The 26977-nt window shown below is 43.1% G+C and overlaps 1 protein-coding gene across 1 annotated transcript; it reads right to left on the bottom strand.

Moving 5' to 3' along the window:
• Nucleotides 1-2314: 2314 nt before the first annotated feature.
• Nucleotides 2315-17840, bottom strand: LOC307203935 (carboxypeptidase inhibitor SmCI-like). The gene is made up of 5 exons (XM_079955228.1): nucleotides 17635-17840; nucleotides 14523-14702; nucleotides 13465-13647; nucleotides 3865-4044; nucleotides 2315-2523 (listed from the first exon to the last, which is right to left on the bottom strand). The coding sequence occupies exons 1-5, from the start codon at nucleotides 17825-17827 to the stop codon at nucleotides 2483-2485; spliced, it is 777 nt and encodes a 258-aa protein (XP_079811354.1). The 5' UTR covers nucleotides 17828-17840; the 3' UTR covers nucleotides 2315-2482.
• Between the last annotated feature and the right edge of the window lie 9137 nt (nucleotides 17841-26977).

Raw genomic sequence — 26977 nt, 5'->3', positions numbered from 1 at the left:
TGGGTCGGAGAGATGTTATTGTCAGCCATCTTCCGATGCGCCACCTAGTGGCCCCCCCCCTTTCTGCTGGTATTTTGGAACTCATCAACAATAATATGACCCATAGAATCTACCTTAATATTCTGCTGGTCAAGATTTAACCCCTCTGTGTTTGGCTTTCTACCAATGGCCCATAACAGACAATCAACATCCTCAAGCCCACTGACAAAAACCCTCAGAGTGAAATTCAGTTGAGATCCAAAAGCTTATCTGGTTGAAATTTGTGTTCCTGTATTTTCAACAGCACTGATATACCTGCACTACTGTTGATTCTCCTTTAAAACATCTGTGCATAACTTTTTTGATCTATGAAAAAATAAATTGGAACAAACTGAAGGAGAAAGGGCTTTTTAGAATTCTGTCTAAAGTTGCTGCCTCTTCACTGCACATGAGCAGGCATAACTTGACTTCTGATATAGGGAGAAATTGGTCAGGCCTCCTTCCGAGGCTATGACATTACCTGCTGTCCAGGGTTTCAGACAGGAGTCTTTCCTAACCCTGCCTACAGATTCGAGGGCTTGAACTTGAGATCATGTGCATATACCTTTTTGGAAGGTGAAAAGGGGATAGATTAACTGGCTAATTCAATTGTCAAAAAGTAGAATCCATTTGGTACATAGAAATCTTCCTTATACTTTCAGATCATTTTTTAATATTGTGGTCCAAGTGCCATCTACCCACTGCTGTTGAATGGCAATATCTTAAATTACAGCACCTTTGGGTGTCTATTTATGGACTGGCACCTTTGAGTATTTCAACACAGAGGAAATAATTGGAAATTTACAGAAAGTTAAACCATACTATAAGGTAAAGGTACCCCTACCCGTACGGGCCAGTCGTGTCCGACTCTAGGGTTGTGCGCCCATCTCACTTAAGAGGCCAGGGGCCAGCGCTGTCCGGAGACACTTCCGGGTCACGTGGCCAGCGTGACGAAGCTGCTCTGGCGAGCCAGCACCAGCGCAGCACATGGAAACGCCATTTACCTTCCCACTATAAAGCTGTGCCTATTTATCTACTTGCACTTAAGGGTGCTTTCAAACTGCTAGGTGGGCAGGAGCTGGGACCGAAAGACGGGAGCTCACCCCGCTGTGGGGATTTGAACCGCCGACCATGTGATCGGCAAGCCCTAGGCGCTGAGGTTTTACCCACAGCGCCACCCGCGTCCCTGCTAAACCATACTACTTGTTTATAAATGTTTGTTGGAAAGTTGTAAATGGGACGCTCAAGTTCTTAGATGCTCAAGTTCCCTATGCAATAGGGTGTTACAATGTTCAAACCAGTCTTCAAACCAATTGAAAGTTGCTTTAGCATCTATATGTATTGTTGCTTTAGGTTTAAAATTGAGAATGAGTCAATAAAAATGGATGTTTCTGGTAAGGAACAAATTAGTTCAGAAAGATGCTCATGACAATGCCTCTCTGAGGCATATTGTGTGGGTTTTGATCAGAAATTGTTGTCTGCATATTCATTGTTTTGGAAAAATCATGGACATATGCCAGTGCTCTCACACTCATATTTCTGTGATGATGTGGATGATTGTGAAAAGACTTTTATATTTCAGTGTTGGAAGGATATACACCCATCATTCGTTTTTCTGTTGCCTTTCTATATTTGAAACGTTATCTTACCATCAGTGCTACTTGGGTATTTGTTTGGACAAATGAACTGCTTATATTAATACATATGTTTCAGTTAGGATAGATGGGTTGTTCTTATTGCTAATGTAAGCTGATTTCGCTCCTTTCTTTGCTTTCCTCCTGCTATATTTGCAACAAGGAAAAGTACTCTAAATATATGGAACATGAAGAGCAATTTGCCTGAGAAAATGGTTCTTCCCAGAGGTCTAATATTGGAAACTTTTGTTTAGGAAAATAGCTTGGAGACTGACTAAAAGTATAAAGGCATTGTGGCATTAACTCAGATTCCATAAGGTCCCCTCTATAGTAGCTGTTTCCCTGTAACTCTCAGACTTCCTTTTTATTACACATTACTTCCTTTTTATTACACATTCATGATGATTTGTGCTCACGGTGCTAGTGGGGTGGTCATACGCAATCCCACTTTTAATGCTGTTTCCGCATGCAAAAGTTCTGGGGTGGTCACACCGCTTCATTTTGAAGCCGTGCATACAGGTATCCTGTAACTGAAATCACAAATGTCGTTTTTTATTTTTGTCCTGCTTTTGTTGCACTATAGCTCCTCTGGACACCAGTAATGTGGTAGCATCAGGGAAGCCTCTCAGAACAAACAACTAATGAAACAAAATGGGCATTTGATAAAAGGATACTGTGGACAATGACACTCAAGGAGCAGACTACAATTTGCTGAAGAAAAGTTAAGTTCATTGGCAAGAAATTCCCGCAAAGTTTGGTACAGCTGTAAGAGAGTCAGCATTCTTTCACTCGGTGCCTTTGCTCCATGAGAGGACACAATGAAAAATTAATCAGGGGAATCGTTGTTTGGGGTCATAGTCTTCACGTGGACCTGAGGGGGGAAAGGAGAGCTGGTCATGAAGGGCTGTACCCAACACTAGTCCTATTCAGATAATAGAAGCATTGAAATTCATGCACATGACCAACTGAGGTTCAGTGAGTCAACAGAGAGTAGAAATTAATTGGATACAACCTAAAGAAATCTGATGGAAGGTTGCACACTATTCTTAAATATGAAGGTGGAACATAGGCTATTCCTGCTCCTGAGCTCCAGTAGCCATTAGGGGGTGGTCTTTTTATGGAGTTGGAATCAGGTCCCATCAGTCTTCATCAGTTAGCCCTTGCCCACAACACCATACCATACAATGAAAAACAACGACCACTAATCACTGGGAATGTTCTATATCTCCGCATCCTAATTGACAACACAATGGCAACAAATTTAACACGAGGTTTTTTGCTCAAGTACCTTGATGTTACTAAGTAAAAAGATAAAAAATGTCATTAGTTTTGTGTGTTGTTGTTTACTAGCCTGCCATTTTTCAACATTCTTTTGAGGCACTTCTCCATACTTTAGCCCTCGTCAGACAGTAAAATAATAATAATAATATTTTTTATTATTTATACCCCACCCATCTGGCTGGGTTTCCCCAGCCACTCTGGGCGGCTCCCAGCAGAATAATGAAAACACAATAAAATGTCAAATATTAAAAACTTTCCTGAAGTATCAGAACAAAACCCTGTTGGAGTTGAGGGTCGTGCTCCCAACCCTGATCTTGCTGCATTGTTCATTTGAAGACACTTAAAAGTCTCCCTAGAGGGACGCGGGTGGCGCTGTGGATTAAACCACAGAGCCTAGGACTTGCCGATCAGAAGGTCGGAGGTTCGAATCCCCGCAACAGGGTGAGCTCCCATTGCTCGGTCCCTGCTCCTGCCAACCTAGCAGTTCGAAAGCATGTCAAAGTGCAAGTAGATAAATAGGTACCGCTCTGACAGGAAGGTAAACGGCGTTTCCGTGTGCTGCTCTGGTTCGCCAGAAGCGGCTTAGTCATGCTGGCCACATGACCCGGAAGCTGTACGCCGGTTCCCTCAGCCAATAAAGCGAGATGAGTGCTGCAACCCCAGAGTCGGTCACGACTGGACCTAATGGTTGGGATCCCTTTACTTTTACAAGTCTCGCTGCACTCTAGGGCTGTGTGCACACTATACTTTACATTCAAAACACAATATTTCCCTCAAATAGTTCTCAGCATTGTTGTTTACCCCTCAGAGTTACTATTCCCGACAACCCTTACTACCATGCCCGGAATTATCTGGGGGAAAGAATGTACCGCAGGTGCTGTCGATTGTGGGGTGGTTTTTTTTGTTTTGTTTTTTTGTGTGTGTGTCTTACCGTAACTTTGGCACTGGCGGATGCAATCTATCCGTTCTGTAAAGTTGTTCTCATTGCCCATACAGCCACCATAGATAAACAGCTCACACCTATTGGTCTTAGTATTATAGAAGTAGCGACGAATGTACGCTCTACAGGGTCCGCTGATTACAGGGAGCTTACATCTCTTGGGCATATATACTGGATGGGGGGGGGGGGAACAAAGGCAAAAGGCTCATATATATAATCGCACCATTTGAAAAAGAGAACAAAAGCAAATTATTATTATTATAAAATGTGTTAGCCATAACCTTAAGGAACATTGCAAAAGGTTGTAATTGAAGGAAGTGGAAGCTTGCTGTTCAATATTTAAATATTTAAATATACAAAGTATTTCAGTCATTTCCAACTAAATAAGGGTCATTTCCAACTAACCTCTATTCTAGAATAGACCAATTACATTGAAAGTAATAGCACTATAAGCCACGTCTATTACTTTCAGTGAGTGTTCTCTGAGTAGAACCCTAAGTTTATATCTGGACACCTGCTGTAGCTATATTACTGAATAAAGATTAGAACTTGCCTCACTGAAAGGATCTCTCGGTTTCAATGCAATGTGGTCGGTGAACAGTGCTATTCTGCTTTATCTTTCTCCAGTTCCCTGTGCCCAGTGGTCACTGGTGCCCATTGGGACTTGCAGGGGGGGGAGAGAGAGACATGGACCCCAACAGTATCACATAATTGTAGAGTTGGAAGTGACCACGGGCGTCTCATCCAGTTCAACTCCCTGCAATGAAGGAATCTTTTGCCGAACATGGGGCTCAAACACACGACCCTGAGATTAAGGGTCTCACGCTCTGTCTACTGAGCTACCTCAGCCGTCAGCAGGTGGAGCCAGAGGCAAGGACAGCCAGTCCCATCTTCTGGAATGGTTGTAAGTATCACAATAGGCAACAAAGGTCCGTATAGTTAAAGCTATGGTTTTCCCAGTAGTGATGTATGGAAATGAGAGCTGGACCATAAAGAAGGCTGATCACCAAAGAATTGATGCTTTTGAATGATGGTGCTGGAGGAGACTCTTGAGAGTCCCATGGACTGCAAGAAGATCAAACCTATCCATTCTTAAGGAAATCAGCCCTGAGTGCTCACTGGAAGGACAGATCCTGAAGCTGAGGCTCCAGTACTTTGGCCACCTCATGAGAAGAGAAGACTCTCTGGAAAAGACCCTGATGTTGGGAAAGATGGAGGGCACAAGGAGAAGGGGGCGACAGAGGACGAGATGGTTGGATAGTGTTCTCGAAGCTACCAGGATGAGTTTGACCAAACTGCAGGAGGCAGTTGAAGACAGAAATGCCTGGCGTGCTCTGGTCCATGGGGTCACAAAGAGTCAGACACAACTAAACAACAACAACAAATCACAATAGGCAGCTGTTGGCTGGCTGATGGCAGACTGCTGTCGGCAGAGAAGCCCCATGGACCAGTGTGTCCCCTGCCTTTGCGGCTGCAGTGGACATTTTAGTACAAGGATGAGGAAGCTGTGATGCTCCAGATGCCAGATGACAACAGTATGATGGGAGTTGTAGTCCAACAGCATCTGGAAAGCCGCAGCTTCTCCAGACTTGATGAAACAATTGCTAGAATCTCAGTACTGAAGATAAATAGAGTTCAAGGGCTTTCCTTCTTTTTCCTTGAAACCTGTGTGTTTCTTCCTCTCCAGAACAATAAGATTAATCCCCTCTGAGGGTTTTTTAAAAAGCGAACACACAGTCAACTAGCTATTGCCACCCCCATTCTCATGGCAGATGTCCTTTCCTATAGCAAGGCAACTCAGTTGGGGCCACATGCACACCATGCCTTTCTTTTTTACTTTCTTTTTTATTATTATTTAAATAATAAATTTTATTAGTATTTTCCACACAACAACACGAAAAATATCAAAAAAATAACAATACACAAAACACAAAAACCAGCATACAAAAAAATCCATATCTTACAAGTTAATAACATAAACGCTAAAAAGAAAAAACAAACATTGACTTCCACCAACCCCACAGCACCTCCTTTACCTCTCATTGTATCACCCTGTTTTCCTTATCATCTCTATCCTAGCATCTAGATATAAATCCCTCTTTCTTATCCTTTCACTTCACAAGGTTATTCCAGATTTCTGTCCTCGAACCTTGGCTCTTAAGGTATTCATTTAGGCACTCCCATTCCTTTTTCACTTCACTTTTTGGTTTTTGTCGTCTTATATCTTTCATTTTTTTTTTATAAATATTTTATTAAATTTTCAAAATACATAATACAAGATCCCTACACCAAAAAACCAAAACAAATACACCAAGAAACCATATAGAAAGAAAGAAATAAAAAATAAGAAAAAATAAAGAAGAAAAAAGAGAAAAATATAACCAACCATTCAATATAACTTTTCTTATATAACTAACTGGACTTCCTCGCATCTCCTTACCCTGCATTATTTATAATCAGAATGTCAGCAAATTATTACCTTATTTCATACCTTATTTTGTACTTTCCACATATTATACTTCTAAATTTAAAATATTTTTTTTCAATTGCTCATACCTTAAAATTAAGCAAAATATTGCCTTAAATTTTGACCTTTTCTTACTTATAACTTAATTTTCTATTTTACAAAGCCTATTCGCTGGAGCTGGTATTTTCTAAATCGTGCAAATACTTAACATTCATACAACTTATAATATTTTTGTAGATAATCCTTAAACTTCTTCCAGTCCTCTTCCATTGTTTCTTCTCCCAAGTCTCGGATTCTGCCAGTCATTTCAGCCAGTTCCATATAGTCTATCAATTGCGTCTGCCACTCTTCCAGTGTGGGCAAGTCTTGTGTCTTCCAGTACTTTGCAATGAGTATTCTTGCTGCTGTTGTCGCATACATAAAGAAGCTTCTGTCCTTCTTTAACACTTTCTGGCCGACAATGCCCAAGAGGAAGGCCTCCGGTTTCTTAACAAAGGTATATTTAAATACCTTTTTTAGTTCATTATAGATCATTTCCCAGAAGGCTTTCACTTTAGGGCATGTCCACCAGAGGTGAAAGAATGTCCCCTCAGCCTCTCTACATTTCCAACATTTATTATCAGACAGGTGATATATTTTTGCAAGCTTGACTGGGGTCATGTACCACCTATATATTATTTTCATAATATTCTCCTTCAAAGCATTACATGCCGTGAATTTTATTCCGGTGGTCCATAACCTTTCCCAGTCCTCAAACATAATGTTATACCCTATATCCTGAGCCCATTTTATCATGGCTGATTTAACAGTCTCATCCTGTGTATTCCATTTAAGCAGCAAGTTATACATTCTCGACAATACCTTAGTCTTTGGTTCCAACAGTTCTGTCTCTAATTTCGACTTCTCCACCTGGAATCCTATCTTTTTGTCCAATTTAAAAACCTCTTGAATTTGGGCGTAATGTAACCAATCTTGCACCTTATTCTTTAATTTCTCCAAGCTCTGCAACCTCCATTTGTCTCCAATTTTTTCTATTAATTCCCAATATTTCGGCCAGCCGGCCTCCATATTGAGTCTCTTCCGGGCCTTAGCCTCCATTGGTGATAACCATCTCGGGGTCTTACTTTCTAGTAAGTCTTTATATTTTGTCCAAACAATAAATATTGCTTTTCTGACAATATGGTTTTTGAACATTTTATGAATCTTTACCTTGTCGTACCACAAGTATGCATGCCAACCAAAAGCATTGTTAAACCCTTCCAGATCTAGGACATCAGTGTTTTCAAGAAGTAACCAATCTTTCATCCAGCAGAAAGCTGCAGCTTCATAATATAACTTTAAATCTGGCAGGGCAAACCCCCCTCTTTCCTTTGCATCAGTCAATATTTTAAATTTTATTCGGGGCTTTTTGCCCTGCCAGATAAACTTAGAGATATCTTTCTGCCATTTTCCAAAACATTCCACTCTGTCCACAATCTGTAGAGTCTGAAACAAAAACAACATCTTTGGCAATACATTCATCTTTATAACTGCAATTCGACCCAGCAAGGAAAGCTTCAATCTTGACCAAATTTCTAAATCCTTTTTAATTTCTGACCAACATTTTTCATAATTATCTTTAAATAAATTCAAATTTTTAGCAGTCAAATTAACCCCTAGGTACTTCACTTTTTTAACCACATTTAACTCTGTCTCATTCTGAAACCTTTCTGCTTCCGAAGATGTCAATTTTTTTACCAAAACCTTAGTTTTTTGCTTATTCAATTTGAATCCCGCCACCCGACCAAACTCATATATCAGTTCCAAAACTCTTTTCGTACTAGATTCTGGCTCCTGTAATGTTATTACCAAGTCATCTGCAAAGGCTTTCAATTTATACTGTTTCACTCCAACCTGTATTCCTTGCACCAACCGGTCCTCCCTAATCATGTTCAAAAGCACCTCTAGGACTGAAATAAATTACAGAGGGGATAAGGGGCAACCTTGTCGTGTTCCTTTTTCAATTTTAAACTCTTCTGTCACCACATTGTTAACTATCAATTTAGCTTTTTGCTCTGAGTAAATTGCCTCTATTCCATTTTCAAACCCCCGTCCCACTCCCATCCCTTCCAAGTTTTTCTTCATAAACCTCCAAGAGATGTTGTCAAAGGCCTTCTCCGCATCAATAAAAATTAACACTGCTTTTGTGTTAATATTAGTTTGCAAAAGTTCCAAAATGTCTATAATGTTCCTGGTATTATCAAACAAATGTCTACATGGAAGAAAGCCTGCCTGATCTTTATGAATTACTTCATTTAGCACTTTTTAAAATCTACTTGCCAAAATATCCGCAAAGATTTTATAATCCACATTTAGGAGTGAGATGGGACGGTAGTTCTTAAGTTGAGTCTTTTCAGATTCCACTTTAGGTATCAATGTGATGAAAGCTTCTTTCCACGATTCTGGCGCCTTCTTCCCCTCCATGATCTGATTACAGACCTCCATCAGTGGTTGTGTCAAAAAATCTTTCAATGTCTTGTAATACTTGGAGGTAAGACCATCAGGTCCTGGAGATTTGCCTAGTTGCATATTCTGAATGGCACCCTCAATTTCATGTTGCGTTATTTTATCATTTAGGATTGTTCTCTTTTCCTGGGATAATTTTGGTAGTCCATAAATTTTTAGGAAATGGTCTATCTCAGTCTCTTCCTGCGGCCCTTGCATATAAAGTTGTTTGAAGTATCTCTGGAAGCACTTTCTAATTTCCTCTGGTTTCTGGATATTCCTCCCTTCAATCTCTAAATTGGTAACCGTGTTCAATTTTTGTCTCTTTTTCAACTGCCATGCCAGCAGTTTCCCACACTTATTCGCTGATTCAAATGATCTTTGTTTCATCTGTTTAATTTTCCACTCAACTTCTTGATTTATCAATTTAGCGTATTGTGCTTGGTAAAATTTAATTTCTCTCAGAACCTCCTGTGATTTAGGTTTTGATCTCAATTTTTTCTCACCATCTCTTATCTTGTCTATAATGTTATCCTTTTTTTCATTCCAAAGTCTTTTCTTTATTGTGTTCTGTTGTATCAAAAACCCTCTCATAACTGCTTTACTTGCGTCCCAGATTATTCTTTTTTCCACCGTAGTATTCAAATTTATTTCAAAATAGTCTTTTAAAGTTTTTTGGGCCTTCTTGACAATCTCCTGATCTCTTAATAGGGTGTCATTCATTTTCCATCTGAAGGAACCGGTTGGAATAAGTCTCATTTCCACTTTCATAGCATTATGGTCGGAGCAGGTTTTTGGGCAGATTTCCACTTTTCTAGTCTTAGGTGCCAGTCCTCTAGTTATCCATATTTGGTCGATTCTTGTCCATGACAGGTGGGCTTCAGAAAAGAAAGTTCCTTCTCTGCCTAAGGGGTTCTTTGTCCTCCATATATCAATCAAATCCATATTGTCAGTTAGTTCAAAGAAAGTTTTAGGTAGTCTGCCGTCATTTGTTAAATTTTGATTTTGTGACTTATCCATATTTGTAGAGACCACTCCATTCATATCTCCCATCATAATGATGTTGGTATAGTCCAGATAGTCCAGAATTGTCTCATGCAATTTCCTGTAAAATTCTGATTTCCCCTCATTCGGCGCATAAATTCCTAATATTAAAAACTTTTCTCCTTGGACCTGTATTTCAATTGCCAAAATTCTTCCTTGCTCGTCTTTAAATAAGAGTTTTGGTGACAGGCTCTCCTTTGCATAAATCACCACTCCTCTTTTCTTAACTTTGTCCGATGAAATAAATTCTTGACCTAGTCTTTTATTAATTAACACTTTTCTATGAAGCCTAGTCACATGTGTTTCCTGCAAGCAAATAATGTCCAATTGTTCTTTTTTCAATATATGAAAAATTCTTCTTCTTTCTTCTGGGGAATTTCCGCCATTTATATTCCAACTAAGAAGCTGCAGAGACATCCTGGATCAGTCTGTTAGTCCTGTGGTGGCGTCTCTTTCTTTTGGTCCTCTGGTCCCGAGGGTGTAGGTGCAGGTGTAGGTATAGGTGGAGGTGGTGGCCAAGATCCTGTTGTTCCTTTCTGTAGGTCCTCTTCGTGGTCGTTCAAAAACTTTTGTTGATCCTCTGCTGTTTTGATTTTAACTTTCTTTCCTTTGAAGTTGAAGGATAGTCCTTGAGGGAACTCCCACCTAAAGGGAATTGAGTTGCTTCTCAGTAGTCTTGTTAATTCTATATAAGTATCTCTAAGGTCCAAAAGTTGTTTCGGGATATCTTTGTAGATTTCTGCCTTGCTGCCTTGAATAACAAGTGATTTCCCAAAATGAAGGCCTAGTATTTTATCACTCTCTTGCTTAGATCTCAAGATGATCAGACAGTCTCTGGATCTGTCCTTCCTCACCACTCTTCCCAATCTAAAAGCAGTTACAATTTTAAAGTCCTTATCTTCTTCTAAACCCCAGAACTTTGTAATTTCTGATGTCAGATAGTCAATCAGGTCTTCCTGTTCAAGTTCTGGGATAGCTCTCAACCTAAGATTATTTTCCCTATTCTTCAGTTCCGTCATAGCCAGGTAGACCTGCTGTTCCTTGATCTGTTTGTGCAAGGGGTTTACCTCCACTTTTAATGCATCAACTTTCTGGTTGGCTGCCTCTGCTTTCTGATTGGCTTCCTCAGCCAATTTACGGTTTTCCACAGTTGCTTCCTGAATATTCCCAATTGCTTGTGTATGTTGAGCAACTTGATCAGTCAGTTTGCTAATAGTGGCTGTTGCTTGGTCAATTTTGGACGAATGCTCATCTGCCTTTTTATTCAAAATTGCCAGTTGTTCCAAAATTTGATTTAAAACTGTTTCAGATTCTCCAGATGCCATATCCTTTGGTGCAGTTTGCGCAACTACCTCTTCTTGTACTAGAACAGCTGGGACAGAAGATCTGCGTGGCTGAGAAGTCAAAGTTGTTTGTACTAGTTGTTTAGCTTTCGTTTTAGCCACTCTTGCTTTCCCTGTGCCACTCATTCCAATCCTGACTACGTGCCAAGGTTAAGTTATATACAGTCCCGTGGGAAAGACATTTCCAAAAAGTAAACAACAAGGCAGCAGAAAGTCAAAACAAAATACAGTTCCCAAAGAATTGTGAATCCAAAATCCTCTAGAGGGAGTACAATTGTACTTCAGTAGAAAGAAAGAGCTATTCCGCCATTAACATCCCAGCAGTTAAAAACAAATTTAAAGAGAGCCTTCAGATTCCCTTTGGGTTGTAGAGCTTCCTCAATGTTGAAACAAAGTCTTAAAAGATGTGCAAGATACAGTTCCCCAATTTGAAGCTAAACTGTAACGCTCAAATGTAGCACTTTCAGAATTCAATGCGTTTTCAGCAATTTGACAGCTCTTTGTTGCCCAGGCAGTCCGGGACTTTGGGCTTCTCAGTTATTTGTAAATCCACAAAGGAAAGGAGAGGTCCAATCAAAAGCCAACAAAATTAAAACAAGATTGTCTCTTTTCAAATTGTTATTATTAAAAACAAAGTTCAATTGTTGCACGAAATTCCACACTTTTTACAGCCTTTTTTGAATGCTTCCAGCTTGTCAAAGTCTTTACTTTAATCCTTTAAGCACGGTAAGGAGACGGACTTCCTGGTTATGTCTCCCGCTTTTAGCCAAATTTCAATCACTTTAGTCCCAATTTTTTTAAAAAATCCCCTACTCACGGGTTTGTAGTTTAGAGTCTGATGTTCCAGGAAAAAAGGTCGGCGCTCATCGGCAGCCGCCGCGCGGCTTCACTTCCGCAGAAAGAGCGATGAACTCACAGCACCGCTCCCCCTTCCACGCTCCGGAGCCCCTTACAGGGTTCCTTCTTCGTTTCTGGGGGGGCTTCTGGTGCCCGCCGAGTCCCACAGCCACAGGCTCACTCTGCCTGTGGTTTTTCTTAATGGGTCTCCGCTTTGCCATAGCGGACGACCCTTTCCTGCGGAGCCCCTCTTCACAGCGCGAAGAGGACCGCCATTGCCGTTTCGCGCCGCCTCCGGAAGTCGTCTTATATCTTTCAGAATATTTAGAATTAGTCAAATTAGTCAAATTAGCCAACAGTGTGACGCGGCAGCTAAAAAAGCCAATGCAATTCTGGGCTGCATCAATAGGAGTATAGCATCTAGATCAAGGGAAGTAATAGTGCCACTGTATTCTGTTCTGGTCAGACCTCACCTGGAGTATTGTGTCCAGTTCTGGGCACCACAGTTCAAGAAGGACACTGACAAACTGGAACGTGTCCAGAGGAGGGCAACCAAAATGGTCAAAGGCCTGGAAACGATGCCTTATGAGGAACGGCTAAGGGAGCTGCGCATGTTTAGCCTGGAGAAGAGGAGGTTAAGGGGTGATATGATAGCCATGTTCAAATATATAAAAGGATGTCACCTAGAGGAGGGAGAAAGGTTGTTTTCTGCTGCTCCAGAGAAGCGGACACGGAGCAATGGTTCTAAACTACAAGAAAGAAGATTCCACCTAAACATTAGGAAGAACTTCCTGACAGTAAGAGCTGTTTGACAGTGGAATTTGCTGCCAAGGAGTGTGGTGGAGTCTCCTTCTTTGGAGGTCTTTAAGCAGAGGCTTGACAACCATATGTCAGGAGTGCTCTGATGGTGTTTCCTGCTTGGCAGGGGGTTGGACTCGATGGCCCTTGTGGTCTCTTCCAACTCTATGATTCTATGATTCTGTGAAATTGACACACCATGCCTTTCAAGTGTTATGATAGAGTCATGACTCCCCCCCCCCCAAGAATCCTAGAAACTAGTTTGTTCAGGGTGCAGAGAGTTGTCAGGACACCCTACCCGCCTCAGAAAGCTACAGTTTCCAAGGTTCCCTGTGAAGAAAGATTGGTTGTTAAATCTCTGCGAAGGGAGGAGGGTTCTCTTAACAACACTCAGCACCCTTAACAAATCACAGTTCCCAGAATTCTTTGGGGGAAGCCACAACACTTTAAAGTAGTATCATAGTGCTTTTTAAAATGCATGGCGTGGGTGTGGCCTAGGAAAGAACAGACAATTGCATCGCTGGAGTTCAAATGGCACTTGTCCATGACTAATGGTTAGAATAAAGTGTAGGACATTTGGAGCTGCCTGGGAAAGCCCACAAATTTATTTGCGCTTACCAACAGCTGCACACTCTCGAATACATTGTCGAATATTCAAAAAGTTGTTTTTATTGCCTCCAAAGGCATTATAAAAGAACATTGTACACTTCTTCTTTTTGAAATCATAGAAATATCTCACTGTGGGTTTTCTGCCCCTTACTCCCTTGTTTAGCGGGAGTTTGCATTTTTCAGGCAGCAATTCTGAAAAAAGAAGAGAGAAGAAGGCAAGGCTCATATCTGAAATTTCACCTTTTGAAACACAGAAGATAACAGTATTGGAAGATGTCTGGTTTGTGATTCCAAACCCTGAGATAATCTCTTCCAAGTGAGAAATGAGGGACTTCTGGAAAGGGATCAAGTGCTGACCGTAAGAGATGGGCAAAATCTTTCTAAACTGGTGTCGGAGTTTGCTTTCCCTCTTCCCTCTCCATCCCCTTTTGCCTTTTGTGCCATGTTTTTTAGATTGTCATCATGTGAGCAGGGAATATCTTGGTTTTTTTATTGATCTGAATGAAAGCCAATCTAGGTTAAAATGCTTTTAATAAATAAAATCACACAGACCAAAAAAAGGTTCCAGTTCTGAGCAGGCTGCCCTCATGGTTCTGCTACAACCATCTTTCTTTTTATTTATTGCTTAAATGTCTGGTCCTACCTTTCCACATTATCTCCAATACCACTGTAGCATATGGCGATTAGATATATGGGGGAAAGTAGAGTTGCAAAAGAAGAATCCTGATTTTTTTTTTCCCCTTGCTCCTTCTTCAGTAAGTGCCCCTATTTTTCCATATTGTACAGAACAGAGAAAATAATGGAAGAAATGAGTAATTTAATAGCCCTTTCCTCCAGGAATGAAAGCGGATTAAATGATGAGCAATTCATCACAGATCTTCCAGGGGGACTGAACACTGTGCCGCTCAAATAGTCTGAAACTGCAAAAAGAAAGGCACCTCCGGGGTGCTATTCTACCCAAGGGCATCATACTGGTGACCCCTGCAGTAGACTGCTCAGCATGTTAAGAATAAAGTGCAGGCTCTTGGTTGTCCAGATGAGACCCAAAAGGTAGCATTTTCCCTTACCAAACCTTTCACATTCCCAAATGCAATCCGTCGGATTCCTGAAGTTATTAGCATTGCCTCCACAGCCGCCGTAAACGAATTCTTCACACTTCCTGGTGTGGAGATCAAAGTAAAATCTTAGAAAGCTTCCTTTGCATTTTCCTGTTTCTGTAGGGAGTTTGCATTTTGAAGGATATCTTCCTAGAGGGAGGGAGAGAGAGAGAGAGAGAGAGAGAGAGAGAGAAACTTCCTTATCACACCCCCAGGAAGCTTCCACATGGCAGTTTATTGTGGACGTTCTTGCTAATACATGCAAGTCTTACGCAGTTTCTATACAATTTTGTCCTCATTAAAATGCCATCACACATTCTTTTTCCGTTTAATCCAGATTTACCTTTTCTGTGGAAAATCCAAAAAAGTGGGTTTTTTTCCCTCCCAAAAGAGAAACACTACGGAAATGATAACCCTGGATTAAATTTAGGTGAGGGATGAAGACATTGGATTTCAACACCCAGGCACTTTTGCATCTGGTCACATCCACCACTAGGACGGAGGCACTCATTCAGCCCTTTGGCAGAAAGCCAATTCCCAACCTCTGCAGCGCAATGCCCTTGGGTTGTATCCAACGCTAGCCCTACTCAGAGTAGACCCACTGAAGATAATGGCATGACTTAGGTTTGTTAATTTCATTGGGTCTGCCCTTACTTTTACGTGATAAAACATATCCTTTTCTACAACATACTGGTACTTGTTCCCAAGGAAATTTGTTTAGCATCAAGGCAGCAGAAACAAACCACCATTCATTTCTGTAGTCATGATAGTGGTACCATTTGAGTACATTTGACATTAGACACACTCAGAAACTTTCTTGTTTTCTTTTATCATACTTGGCAAACTTTTGTTTGTTGCTCATCCTGTCAGGAATGCAGAAGCGTTTGCAAAGCATGAAAATGAGAAGAGAAATGTAAAGTATGTGTGTTGCACCTGAACATGGCTGTCCAACAACTGAGGGCTTATCCACACTGCCTCTTTTTCTGCTGCTTCCCCTGGGGTCACATGCCCACCCATGGCATTTGCTTGGGTGACCTGTGCAATCACTCACTCACTCACCCGGGCTACCTGCCTGCCCACCTGCCAGCCAGCCAGCCAGTCTCCCTCCTCTTGCCCTCCCAAGCTGTTGCAATGACTTAGTCACTTTTCAGAATTCTGTCTTCAGGCTGTAGTTCGCATCTCCATCTATTGCCATCCACATGAACTACAGTGGTACATCGGGTTACATATGTTTCAGGTTACATACACTTCAAGTTACAGACTCCGCTAACCCAGAAATATTACCTTGGGTTAAGAACTTTGCTTCAGGATGAGAACAGAAATTGTGCAGCGGCAGTGCAGCAGCAGCAGGAGGCCCCATTAGCTAAAGTGGTGCTTCAGGTTAAGAACAGTTTCAGGTTAAGAACGGACCTCTGGAACAAATTAAGTACTTAACCCGAGGTACCACTGTACTGCGTAACAGCACTTAACATTTTTAACATATGCAAGATATAGTGCATTTTGTATACCATTGTCACTGATATACCTTTTTATATATACCCTTATATATTATATATATATACCTTTATATATTTTATATATATACCTTTATATACAGTATTTTATATATACCTATATACCTTTTTATGCACACATTACTTTAGTATATACAGTTTGGTACACATTACTTGGCTGGAGAACTGCGCTGTGTTTCAGTTCGCATATTATTTCGGGAAGTACAAATTCAGTAGATTTGCCTTTAAACGCAAATGAAATTGAGTTTCTACCCTGTTCCTACTGATGATGAGGCATCTATCCTGTTTTTCTGACTGATATTATTCTCAAGGGTTTTGACCAGCCACAAAGCTCAGCTCTGACCCTCTTGAGTCAACTGGGATCAGTGGTGCAGGTCAGCAGCATTAAACTTTGGATTTAATGGTAATGCATATTATTTCACTTACTTCAAAATGTCTTAAGCCAGATCTACTGGTTTGAGGGCCCTCCCTGCTCAATCCGGAGCAGGGCCCTTGACATCTGCTCCAAAGACCTGTGCTGATGGCACAGCTGGTTGGGATGGCTGGCTGAGTAGGGAAGCGCTGCTTAACTGCTCAACCTCATCCTTATTCAAGCATATAAGAATTGCTTAATTTCCTCAGACTTTTGTGATTTCTGCTAAGCTCTAGGAGCTGCCTCTGAGCACAGTGAGTCCAACAGATGGTGGAAGCTGTGTCCTTTTAACACATCCCATTGTGTCTTGGGAGAAGGCAAGCCCAGTGCTCTGGGATCCAGGTGGAAACTATCAAGTTGCAAAGAAACAATGAAAGGGGGCTTAAGAAGCAGGTAGCAATATTGAAGAAATGCAAAAGGAATGAGTAAGAAGACAACCACTGAATTCTTGTATTTTTCAAGGGTTTCTCACAGGTTTTCCCTGTTATAATGAGAGAGAAAACTGTTAATATTTGATGCGAGTCCCCCATGCTATCCAATACCACCTTACATCGTGTTCCACAGAGAAACGGAAAGCTTTGTTTGAGCAGTCAAAGCTCTTAGTTCCTTCCTAGACAAATGTTGTGGAGTCCAGTGTACTTGAAACAGTCATTTTTGCTGGATCAATCTCAGTTTCAGGTCCAAGGACACATTCTGTACGGTTTCTAATGCAATTTTATATTGTTCAGGCTGTGTGATACCATTTTCTTTTGTTTGGGCTGTGGAATTCCACCCTGGGATCTTTTGCTAAAGGGTGTATTTTTCGCCCCATAGGGCGCACCGGCCCATAGAGCGCACCTAGTTTTTTTTTGGGGGGGGGAATAAAGCCCCCAGAACAGGCTGCTATCCGCAAGCCTAGGGAGCCCAGTGGGAAGTCCTGCGGGCTCCCAAGGCTTGCAAATAGCTTCTTGAAACCTGGAGAGTGAGAGGGGTGCGCACCGACCCCTCTCGCTCTCCAGACTTTAGCGAAAGCCTGCATTCACCCCATAGGATGCACACATATTTCCCCTTCATTTTTGGAGGGGGAAAAGTGCATCCTATAGGGCGAAAAATACGGTAAATTGAAATAATCATCATCATGATCATCATCCACACCTCTCTGAGAGGGAACTCTTACCTGATTTTTGCTGAGCGGCAGCATATGAGCATACGAGAAGTTCCAGGATCAGGACAGCAATGTGACTGCCCTGCATGACTGCTGTCTGATGTGAGTGCTTGCCGCTTAGTGAAGGCACTTTATACATTTTTGTATAAGGAAGTGGTAGTGGGCATTCAAGCAGCCAAGACAGTCCATCAATAAGTAGGAACATCCTGGTGTTTCTTTGAGTAGTTCAAGGTAATTTCCTGTTCTTTTATAAATACTATTCCACTTCAGGTAGGGGTACTCTGAAGCCAACTTCCTGTTCTTGTGTAAGTGCCTTCCACTTCAGCTAGGGATTTATTGGAGCCATAAAGCCTATCAGTATCATCTTGACATAGCTTGGGGGCCAAATGAGACTGTCCTTTATGCACACCACCGTACTTGTCCTCCAAAAAGAGCCGCTTCTCCTCTGATAAATGCACACCATTCCAAAGACAATACCTGTAATTATGTAGGGTTTTGCACACTGACTGGACTTTTGTATTTTGAATGTCAGCGTACCTGGTAGCCTTCCAGGAGAATTAACAGTCTGGTCACAAGTCAGAATAAGCGTCACTGATTGTCAGGAGCCAGAGTCAAGCATGGGTCAGCAATATATATACAGTGGTACCTCTGGATGCGAACAGGATCTGTTCCGGAGCCCCATTCACATCCTGAGCAGAACGCAACCTGCGTCTGTGTGTGCGCTGGTCGCAATTCGCCGCTTCTGTGCATGCGCGTGACGTCATTTTGAGCATCTGCGCATGTGCAAGTGGCGAAACCCGGAAGTAACCCGTTCCATTACTTCCGGGTCACCACAGGACGCAACCTGAAAACCCTCAACCTGAAGCGTCTTTAACCCAAGGTATGACTCTGTGTGTATGTGTGTGTGTGTGTGTGTGTGTGTGTGTGTGTGTGTGTATCTGCAGTGAACTGAACTCTTTATTCAAGAAACCAAAACAGCGCAGGCCTAGTAATCACAGCAACTCTTCCAGTAGGTTTTGCCCTAATGTGGCATTTGTGAGAAGTGAAGGTCTCTGTCTGTCCACAGCTGACTAAGACCTCTCTTCTCCAGAGTTTTTTCCTCCAGTCGGTTGCAGAGTGCACAACCAATCTCTGCTCTGTGCTCTTCATTTCCCTGTGTCTTCTAAGAGACCAGGTGGGAGGGGAGCTGGTTGCAGCAGGAGGGAAAGAGTCCCCAAATTCTTCAGCAGCCTGCCTCATTGCTGCCTTTTGGACCCCCTCCTCTCTAGTCTCCTCTCCTGCCTCTGAGCTGGGACTGCTCTCTGCCTCAGCCTCCTCCTGCTCACTAAACCCTGTTGGTTTCTGCTCTCTTCACTGTGCAGCGAAAGGCTTGTCACAAGACAATGTTTACATTCCACAGTCTGTGCTGTTGGGTTTTCCCACGGGAAAGGGAGACTGGATGTGATGTACACTGGTTTCCTGTTTTTCACTGTTCTCTCAGTGTGATTCTCTCCGTGCTTCAGAGGAGAGAGGATGCATTTTCTGCTCCGGCAGAGGCAAGATGTTTTTCTGTAATCTACCAGCTTTGAAATGTAAATAAAGCAATATAGAGCATGTTGGCACGTATTCCTCATCATTCCGCTGTGCACAGGACACTGCAAATATCTGAGCTGGGACTGCTCTCTGCCTCAGCCTCCTCCTGCTCACTAAACCCTAGTGCGTGCTAAGACCCCGAGGCCTCCCCCTTATGTTGAATAATAACACTTGGACACCATACATTAGGTTAATGGGCAAAATTCAGACCACAGCTTTATTGGTTACAGAACGTGAGCGGTATTGGCTTAGGCACTGGGATTGAACTGACTATATCCGACTCCTGCCAGCCATGCAGGAAGTCTCACAAGTAACCACCAGTAGGGGCAGTCACTGGAAGGTTGTGCCATGGCCCTAGCCTCCACCCGGGCTTCAGACAGGAACCATGACCCCCAGATTCCTTTAACAGAATACCCTTTAGCAGTCAGCCTTATTCCCTGGCCTTATTCAACTTATATATAAATGACATGGTCAAATACCTAACATCCCCGGAGTTACATGCCCCCAAACTGGCCGAAAAATCAATTTCAGCGCTCCTCTATGCGGACGACGTGGTTCTCTTATCACGAACTAAAGTAGGCCTCAAAAGGCTACTAAGAGAATTCTCAGCCTACTGCAGGAGAGATCAACTGGTGGTAAAATGTGGACTTGACTATGCTACCACTCAGTGGATTTGTAACTGGCTGTCTGACCGAACCCAAAGGGTGCTCATCAATGGTTCCTCTTCATCCTGGAGAAGAGTGACTAGTGGGGTGCCACAGGGTTCTGTCTTGGGCCCGGTCTTATTCAACATCTTTATCAACGACTTGGATGATGGACTCAAGGGCATCCTGATCAAATTTGCAGATGACACCAAACTGGGAGGGGTGGCTAACATCCCAGAGGACAGGATCACACTTCAAAACGACCTTGACAGATTAGAGAACTGGGCCAAAACAAACAAGATGAATTTTAACAGGGAGAAATGTAAAGTATTGCACTTGGGCAAAAAAAATGAGAGGCACAAATACAAGATGGGTGACACCTGGCTTGAGAGCAGTACATGTGAAAAGGATCTAGGAGTCTTGGTTGACCACAGACTTGACATGAGCCAACAGTGTGACGCGGCAGCTAAAAAAGCCAATGCAATTCTGGGCTGCATCAATAGGAGTATAGCATCTAGATCAAGGGAAGTAATAGTGCCACTGTATTCTGCTCTGGTCAGACCTCACCTGGAGTACTGTGTCCAGTTCTGGGCACCACAGTTCAAGAAGGACACTGACAAACTGGAACACGTCCAGAGGAGGGCAACCAAAATGGTCAAAGGCCTGGAAACGATGCCTTATGAGGAACGGCTAAGGGAGCTGAGCATGTTTAGCCTGGAGAAGAGGCGGTTAAGGGGTGATATGATAGCCATGTTCAAACATATAAAAGGATGTCACATAGAGGAGGGAGAAAGGTTGTTTTCTGCTGCTCCAGAGAAGCAGACACGGAGCAATGGTTCCAAACTACAAGAAAGAAGATTCCACCTAAACATTAGGAAGAACTTCCTGACAGTAAGAGCTGTTCGACAGTGGAATTTGCTGCCCAGGAGTGTGGTGGAGTCTCCTTCTTTGGAGGTCTTTAAGCAGAGGCTTGACAACCATATGTCAGGAGTGCTCTGATGGTGTTTCCTGCTTGGCAGGGGGTTGGACTCGATGGCCCTTGTGGTCTCTTCCAATTCTATGATTCTATGATTCTATGATAATCACCAAAAAAACCAAAGTCATGGTCTTCGCTAGGTGACACAGACATCATAGATGGGAGATGGACAATCAGCCAATAGAACAGGTCAAAATTTTCAAATACCTCGGAGTCGTTTTCCAGTCAACAGGGGCCTGGGAGGCCCGTCATAAATATGCTAGGGGAAAAGCATCTCAAAGCGCCAAAATACTGTCTCGCTTTTACTTTACGAAGGGGGGCAGACATATCCCAGCAGCTCTGGAGGTCTTTCAAGCAAAATCCTTTGTGCAATTACTCTACGGGGCCCAAATCTGGACGGGAAATCATTGCCGCACACTTGAAACGGTCCAGTCTAAATTTTTAAGACAGATTCTAGCCGTTCCACCATGCGCACCAAATGCGGCCCTACGGCTGGAGACTGGCCTCCTCTCCGTCGATACCCGGACCTGGTTAAGAACATTCAATTATTGGCTTCGCTTAAATTTAAACCCATCCGGACTACTACCTCTAGTAGCACGAGATGCTCATAGAAGTCGGTGGTCCAAAGTAGTGCATCAAAAACTACTTACATGTGGCCTCCAAGCACAGCATCTCCTGAAAATGGGTCTCCCCAAGGCAAAAACCCTTATTGACCAGCGCATGAAGGATATTGAGCAGCAGAATAATCTGGCCTATATTAAGAAATTTAGTGCTTGGTACACTTATCTGCCTCCCTCCCACTTTGATTTTCGGGCACCTTATTTGTCTACCTTAACCATTCCAAAACTCAGACGGGCCTTTACACTGACCAGACTAAATATGTTACCCTCAGCTGTTCTTGAAGGTAGATATAAAAAAATTTCATTCGAGAACCGGCTCTGCCCCTGTGGAGCTGGCTACGTAGAGACTGTGTCACACATTCTCTTCTCTTGCTCCCTGTATAAAGATCTCAGGGACGAGACCATCACGCCGCTCCTATCTGCCATCCCGGGCCGCCCTTGTGAAGTCAAATTGTTCTCACTCCTAGCCGACCAGAACAGCTCGAAAACAGAGAAGGTTGCCAAATTTATTGAGAGAGCAATGAGACTGAGAGCTGCTATCTGAATGACATCAGTGTCGTCACCCGGATTCCTCGCCTAGGATCTTATTATTATTATAATTACGTTTTATTATTATTATTTTATTACCTCTGCCAAGTTTTAAGTACTGAGATTATTAATTTATCTGCATCTGGCTATTATTATCTTTCTCCCTGTCCTGACCATCCCTCCGAGGTTATATTTATATTTATAATCTTTCAATTTGGCTGGCCTATTCACTTAACCAACCTGGAACAATCTATCAGAGAAAAGGCTGCCGCCCATGGGACAGAGGGTCATGGATGAATGATAATCCAGCTTCTACCTAGGGTTTTAATAGGTCATAAGATTTTATGGTAACTATATTCGTAATGTATTTTTGTCGGTGTTTGTCCTTTGATGCTATGGCCTGTCGGCTACGCAAATAAAGTCTATTCTATTCTATTCTACCCTTTAACATGGAGGGACAGGTGATGGCCACACCTCACTTCCCCCAAACCAGGTTTTACCAATGCCTAACTGCCACTCGAGCCGAAGGCTCGCTGCCAATACCCTCACACCTGCAACCAACCTCTAATGCCCTCAGTGACCTCAGCCAAGCAAAACCTATTGCCCCTTCGGCTTCCAACACCCTCTTCTCCCAGTTTTCTCCCTCTGACCACTCATCATCGTCCCACCATCAATCCCCTGGTAGCCAGTGTCATGGACTGGCTGGATACAGAGGAGTGGTGGGAGGATCCAGCTGGGGAACCCCCAACCATCCTAGTTCTAAGGGCTGGTTCGATTGTGAGGGCAAACAAAGAAAAGGGGGGAAAACACTCACTGCCAAGTTCAAAATTCTCTTTCCAACCCATTGTGTGATTTAATTCTTCTCAAAAATATGATACAAAACCCAACGGGAAGGAAAAGAACATGGAGCCAAGTCCAAGGTTATAACCTCCTTCATGTTATAACCTCTAGCAGTCATTCTTCAGGTTTGGACTGCCATGTCTCCCCTCAGTCCCGGGAAGCCCATTTTCTCATGGTTTATGCCGAAGAGGAAACATCTACACTGTGGCCACAATATTTTTCTGGACCCATACCTGAATGTCCCCCTGTTCGTATCTCTTTAGCTGAAGACAGAGGCAAAGTATGTGTTGAGCAGTTCCACTTTGTCACCCAAAAGCATTTCTCCATCTTCTCCACACTGAGGACCTACTACTTATTTGTTCTTCCTCTTTCTTAGAACATAGCCGAAGAAACATTTATTATTATTTTTTTAAACTTCTCTTATAAGCTCATTCTGAGCTTTGGTCCACCTTACCTTTTCCCTGCATCTTTTGGCTTCTCTTGTATCCTCTTACTTAATGATTTCCCCTTTCTTCCATTTCTTATACTATATATGCCCTTTAAAAATCTGTAAGCTCCTTATGTAACCACATTGGTTTCTTTAGATACCTCCCACTTTTCTTTCTTGTTGAAATTGTCTGCATTTGTGCCTTCAACATTTCACTTTAAGAAATTCCTTCAACTCAATTGATATATGAGTTAAGGATCTCAGGAGATGGCTTATTAGATGATTGTCCAAAAAGAAATTACAAGACAGACAGACATATCCTAACATGACTTATTCAAGTTCAATGCATGGCAAAGCCTGGAGGCTGCTGAAATGCCAGTGTATGTATACCCAACACAACTAGGGAAATAAAAGCATTCAGTATGGCCATCACAAAGGCTTTATGATTTATTACCATATGCAGATTGTTAAGGTAATCAGGCAGACAAATGTGGTTGTCTTATATAATGACAGAAGAGAGCAGGGAGCATGTGTTATTGGCACAAGCCAACCAATACTGATGGGCAATATCTCAGAGTCCACAAGAGCTTTTTGTAGACACAATGTCTTGGTTCAGACATCACTTTATACCACGGTCAATCTTAACCATGGTTTAAATGTAAACCCACAGAATGCTGGTACATGGTTGCTGCTTCAGTGCTCCTGCTGCTGCCATTCTGCTAAGAGAAGAACCATCAATCCAAAGGGGCCACATGTATGCACCAATGCACATATGCAGTCCCCTCCAAACTAAGAGGAATCTCAATTGTAGATCCCCGTCTTGCTTGGAGAAGCCATGTGCACATACATCCATAAAAGAATCAGTCCCTTCACACTGGTGCCAAATGCTCCAGAACATGAGGAAAGCTGTCGTACCTCTAAAGGAGTGAACAAAGAAAATATTGAGAAGGGTCCAGGCTGTTAACTTCTGTGGCCAGTCAGGGGGTGAGGCAAGGAGGGCAACCGGATTCAATAAGGACCACTACACTGCAGAAAATAAAAGGAAGCGATCCTGCGATAAAAGGGGTGCCCTTTCTCAGTGTAAGTGGCCCACTGTGATCTCTGAAGTTAAGAGGCACCCTGGAGCTGTGAGGATCCTAAGGACCTTGAATGATCGGGATCTTTCCACCTGCACTCCCTTGAATCAACACTCTGTTCCTTGGACTTGGACATGATGATAAGGAAAGAATGGAAACCTATTCCTCTTCAAATTCTTTCCTCCCACCTCATCAAAGGCCTAAAGCCATCCAAGAAGCTTTGCCAACCATTCCACAATCCCTCTTTCTTTTCTCTCCCCATCTTTTTAGGAAGTCTCATAATTCAGTCTTTGTCTCATTTTTTAAAAAAACTGATTATCTGAGAAAGCTTCCTTCTCTTTTACGTTGCCCTTCCAGGCTTCTGGGCTTTCCTGAGTGATCTCCCAAGCTGCGTTCTTGCCCTATATCAGCCTTCTCCAACATGATGGTCCCCAGCTGCTCTTCCAGGAGTTAAGGCTCTCTCCCCTCAACTGGCTGGAAGCAAAATAGCCAAGAGCTAGTCTTTGTTTCTACTCAGGTCTTGGGGTGGAAGCTCGAGAGACACAGAGAACCTGAAGTTGCTCTCTGTGCTGACACAAGAACTATGACTTTGTGGGGACTGGAAACCTAATAGGGAATGAAGATATCTGTTGGAATGTTAATGCTGTGAGCCCTTCCTTGTTGTGCTTGGGTTGCATATATATGCAAATAAAACCAAATGCCCTAAAGACACCACAGTCTCCAGTCAGTGGTGGAAGAACAGGGGCGCAGGGGGAGCAGTCCAACCCATGTGTCATCACTGAGGGGGAGGTGACAAAATGAGGTTTTTTTAAATGGGCTCACTAAACTTTTTAGGAATGATGTAGTGGCTTAGGCACCTGCAAGTTCCGCGCTGCCTGAAACTGCAGCGTGGGACTTGCGTCTGCCTACTGCCTCTCCCTCAGCCACCCTACAGCTGAGGGGGAGGCGGTGGAGAGACACCAAGTGTTGGAGAGGCTCGCCCCGCTTCCATGGGCACAAATCGCCCCCCCCCCCCGGCTGCAGGACATGCCCCAGGACCAGTCATCCAAGCAACTAGCTACAACGCTGTCTCCAGTGACCTTCATTCCAAAGAAATGGAACCCTGGCTAAGTGCTGGCACCCCTGAAGTCTCTTACCACTCAGAGATTGGGGTGTGTGCAATATCTGTGGGATCTGCAGCATATAGCATGACTTGCCTTGGAAAGCGATCCTCATCACTAAGTAGGACCAGTCTGGATAGTTGCCCTTGGTGAAGATTTGACGTTATTGTTATGTACTGAAGTTCTCGCCCTGGGCCAGCAGGGGGATATTGTAGATAGTTATGCAAATAAGGGATCGAAAGTGACGTTCAGTGATTGGATAGTTTTAGAAAGTTGTTACAATTATGTGTACTGGAGCTTTATATAAGCAGGCTGACTGAACCCTTCAGCTCAGTTCTGTTCAGGCCTCTGAATAAAGCCACTCCCGAATTTAGGAGGGGTGTGTGTTGCGGGCTCACGACCCCGCCCACACTCTCGCGGGGCTGGCTCCAGCCCCGCAGGATCAGGGGATTCCCATTACTATTCATCTCCTGCAGCGTCAGCCAATCGGCTGGCAGCAGGGGCGGGCCGAGCTAGGGGCACTTAAGGTCGGGGCAGCCCCTGGCTCGCCCCTTTCCCTCCTCTACAGCAGCTGCGATTTCCCACCCACCCGCCCTTTAGGTTTGGCATTCGGACTTTGCTATGGGCTTCGGCTGGTCGCTGCAAGGGGCCTGGTAGGAGTTTTTCCATTTGGCTAATTGGCTGGAATTTTGAAGCCACTTGGTTTTTTCGCCTACCTCGTAGCAACGTCACAACTCCTTGGTCTTGGCGGTTAGGCATTGCCCGGGGTATTGTCATGCAAATGAGATCGGGGGGGAGGAACGCCATCACCTCCCCCAAATCTTGAAGGGTAGTTCGTTAAAGGACTCCGAGGGGCGTCGCCTCGTCCGAAACCTACGGAGGCTAGGGCCTAAAGCGCGCTCCCGAGCGGTAACCCTTCGGGGAACGCCTAGGGATGTGCATCTCGGGGGCTCCCCCTGCTGGTGTTTAACCCTTCCCGGTTAGACCGGATAGTCTGTTAGGGCCAATGCCTAAGCCAATGCCGCTCTTACCTGTAATCAATAAAGTTGTGGCCATTTTTCGCCCATTAACCTAAATTTCTGGTGTCCGGTGTCTTTATTTACTCCATCTGGGAGGGGGCGGGAATAGCCACGCAAACAAGAGCTGCTTGAAGAATCGCTGTGTCGTCTGATATGTTCACCCACAACTTAACAATTATCATCCCCAAAAAGTTTTTGATTTGAGTTTCTACTGAAATGAGGCTGCATTTTAATGTTGTATTTTAATCTTGTTTTTAAGTTATATTTTAATCATTTGTTTTTATACTTGGTGTTAGCCACCCTGAGCCCAGTCTTGGCTGGGGAGGGCGGGGTATAAATAATTTTTTTAAAATTTATTTTTATTATTTGGACAGGTGCTATTTTTCTAGAAAAAGAGGTGCTGGAACTCACCATGAATGCCTCCCTTGTTCTTTTATAATGGCAATGGTGCCCACCTGAGAGGTGCCAGAACTGAGTTCTGGTGAGTTCTGGCTGAATAAAAGCCCTGAGTAGAACTAGTTGTTTAAGCAAAACTCACAGTCCAGAGACTGAT

The sequence above is a fragment of the Podarcis cretensis genome (assembly GCF_951804945.1).
Source record: "Podarcis cretensis genome assembly, chromosome: 15".
NCBI classification, from domain to species: Eukaryota; Metazoa; Chordata; class Lepidosauria; order Squamata; family Lacertidae; genus Podarcis; species Podarcis cretensis.
The sequence above is the reverse complement of the archived record's forward strand: the minus strand, read 5'-3'. Positions and strand labels throughout refer to the sequence as shown.

Excerpts from the sequence above, each read along its gene's own strand:
- LOC307203935 (XM_079955228.1), bottom strand. The coding sequence starts at position 17,827 with ATGTTCCTACTTATTGATGGACTGTCTTGGCTGCTTGAATGCCCACTA. Across the intron at positions 4,045-13,464 it reads TCGAGAGTGTGCAGCTGTTG|TATATATGCCCAAGAGATGT; the intron begins GTAAGCGCAAAT and ends CCCCCCATCCAG. Across the intron at positions 2,524-3,864 it reads CCGCCAGTGCCAAAGTTACG|GTCCACGTGAAGACTATGAC; the intron begins GTAAGACACACA and ends TTCCCCCCTCAG.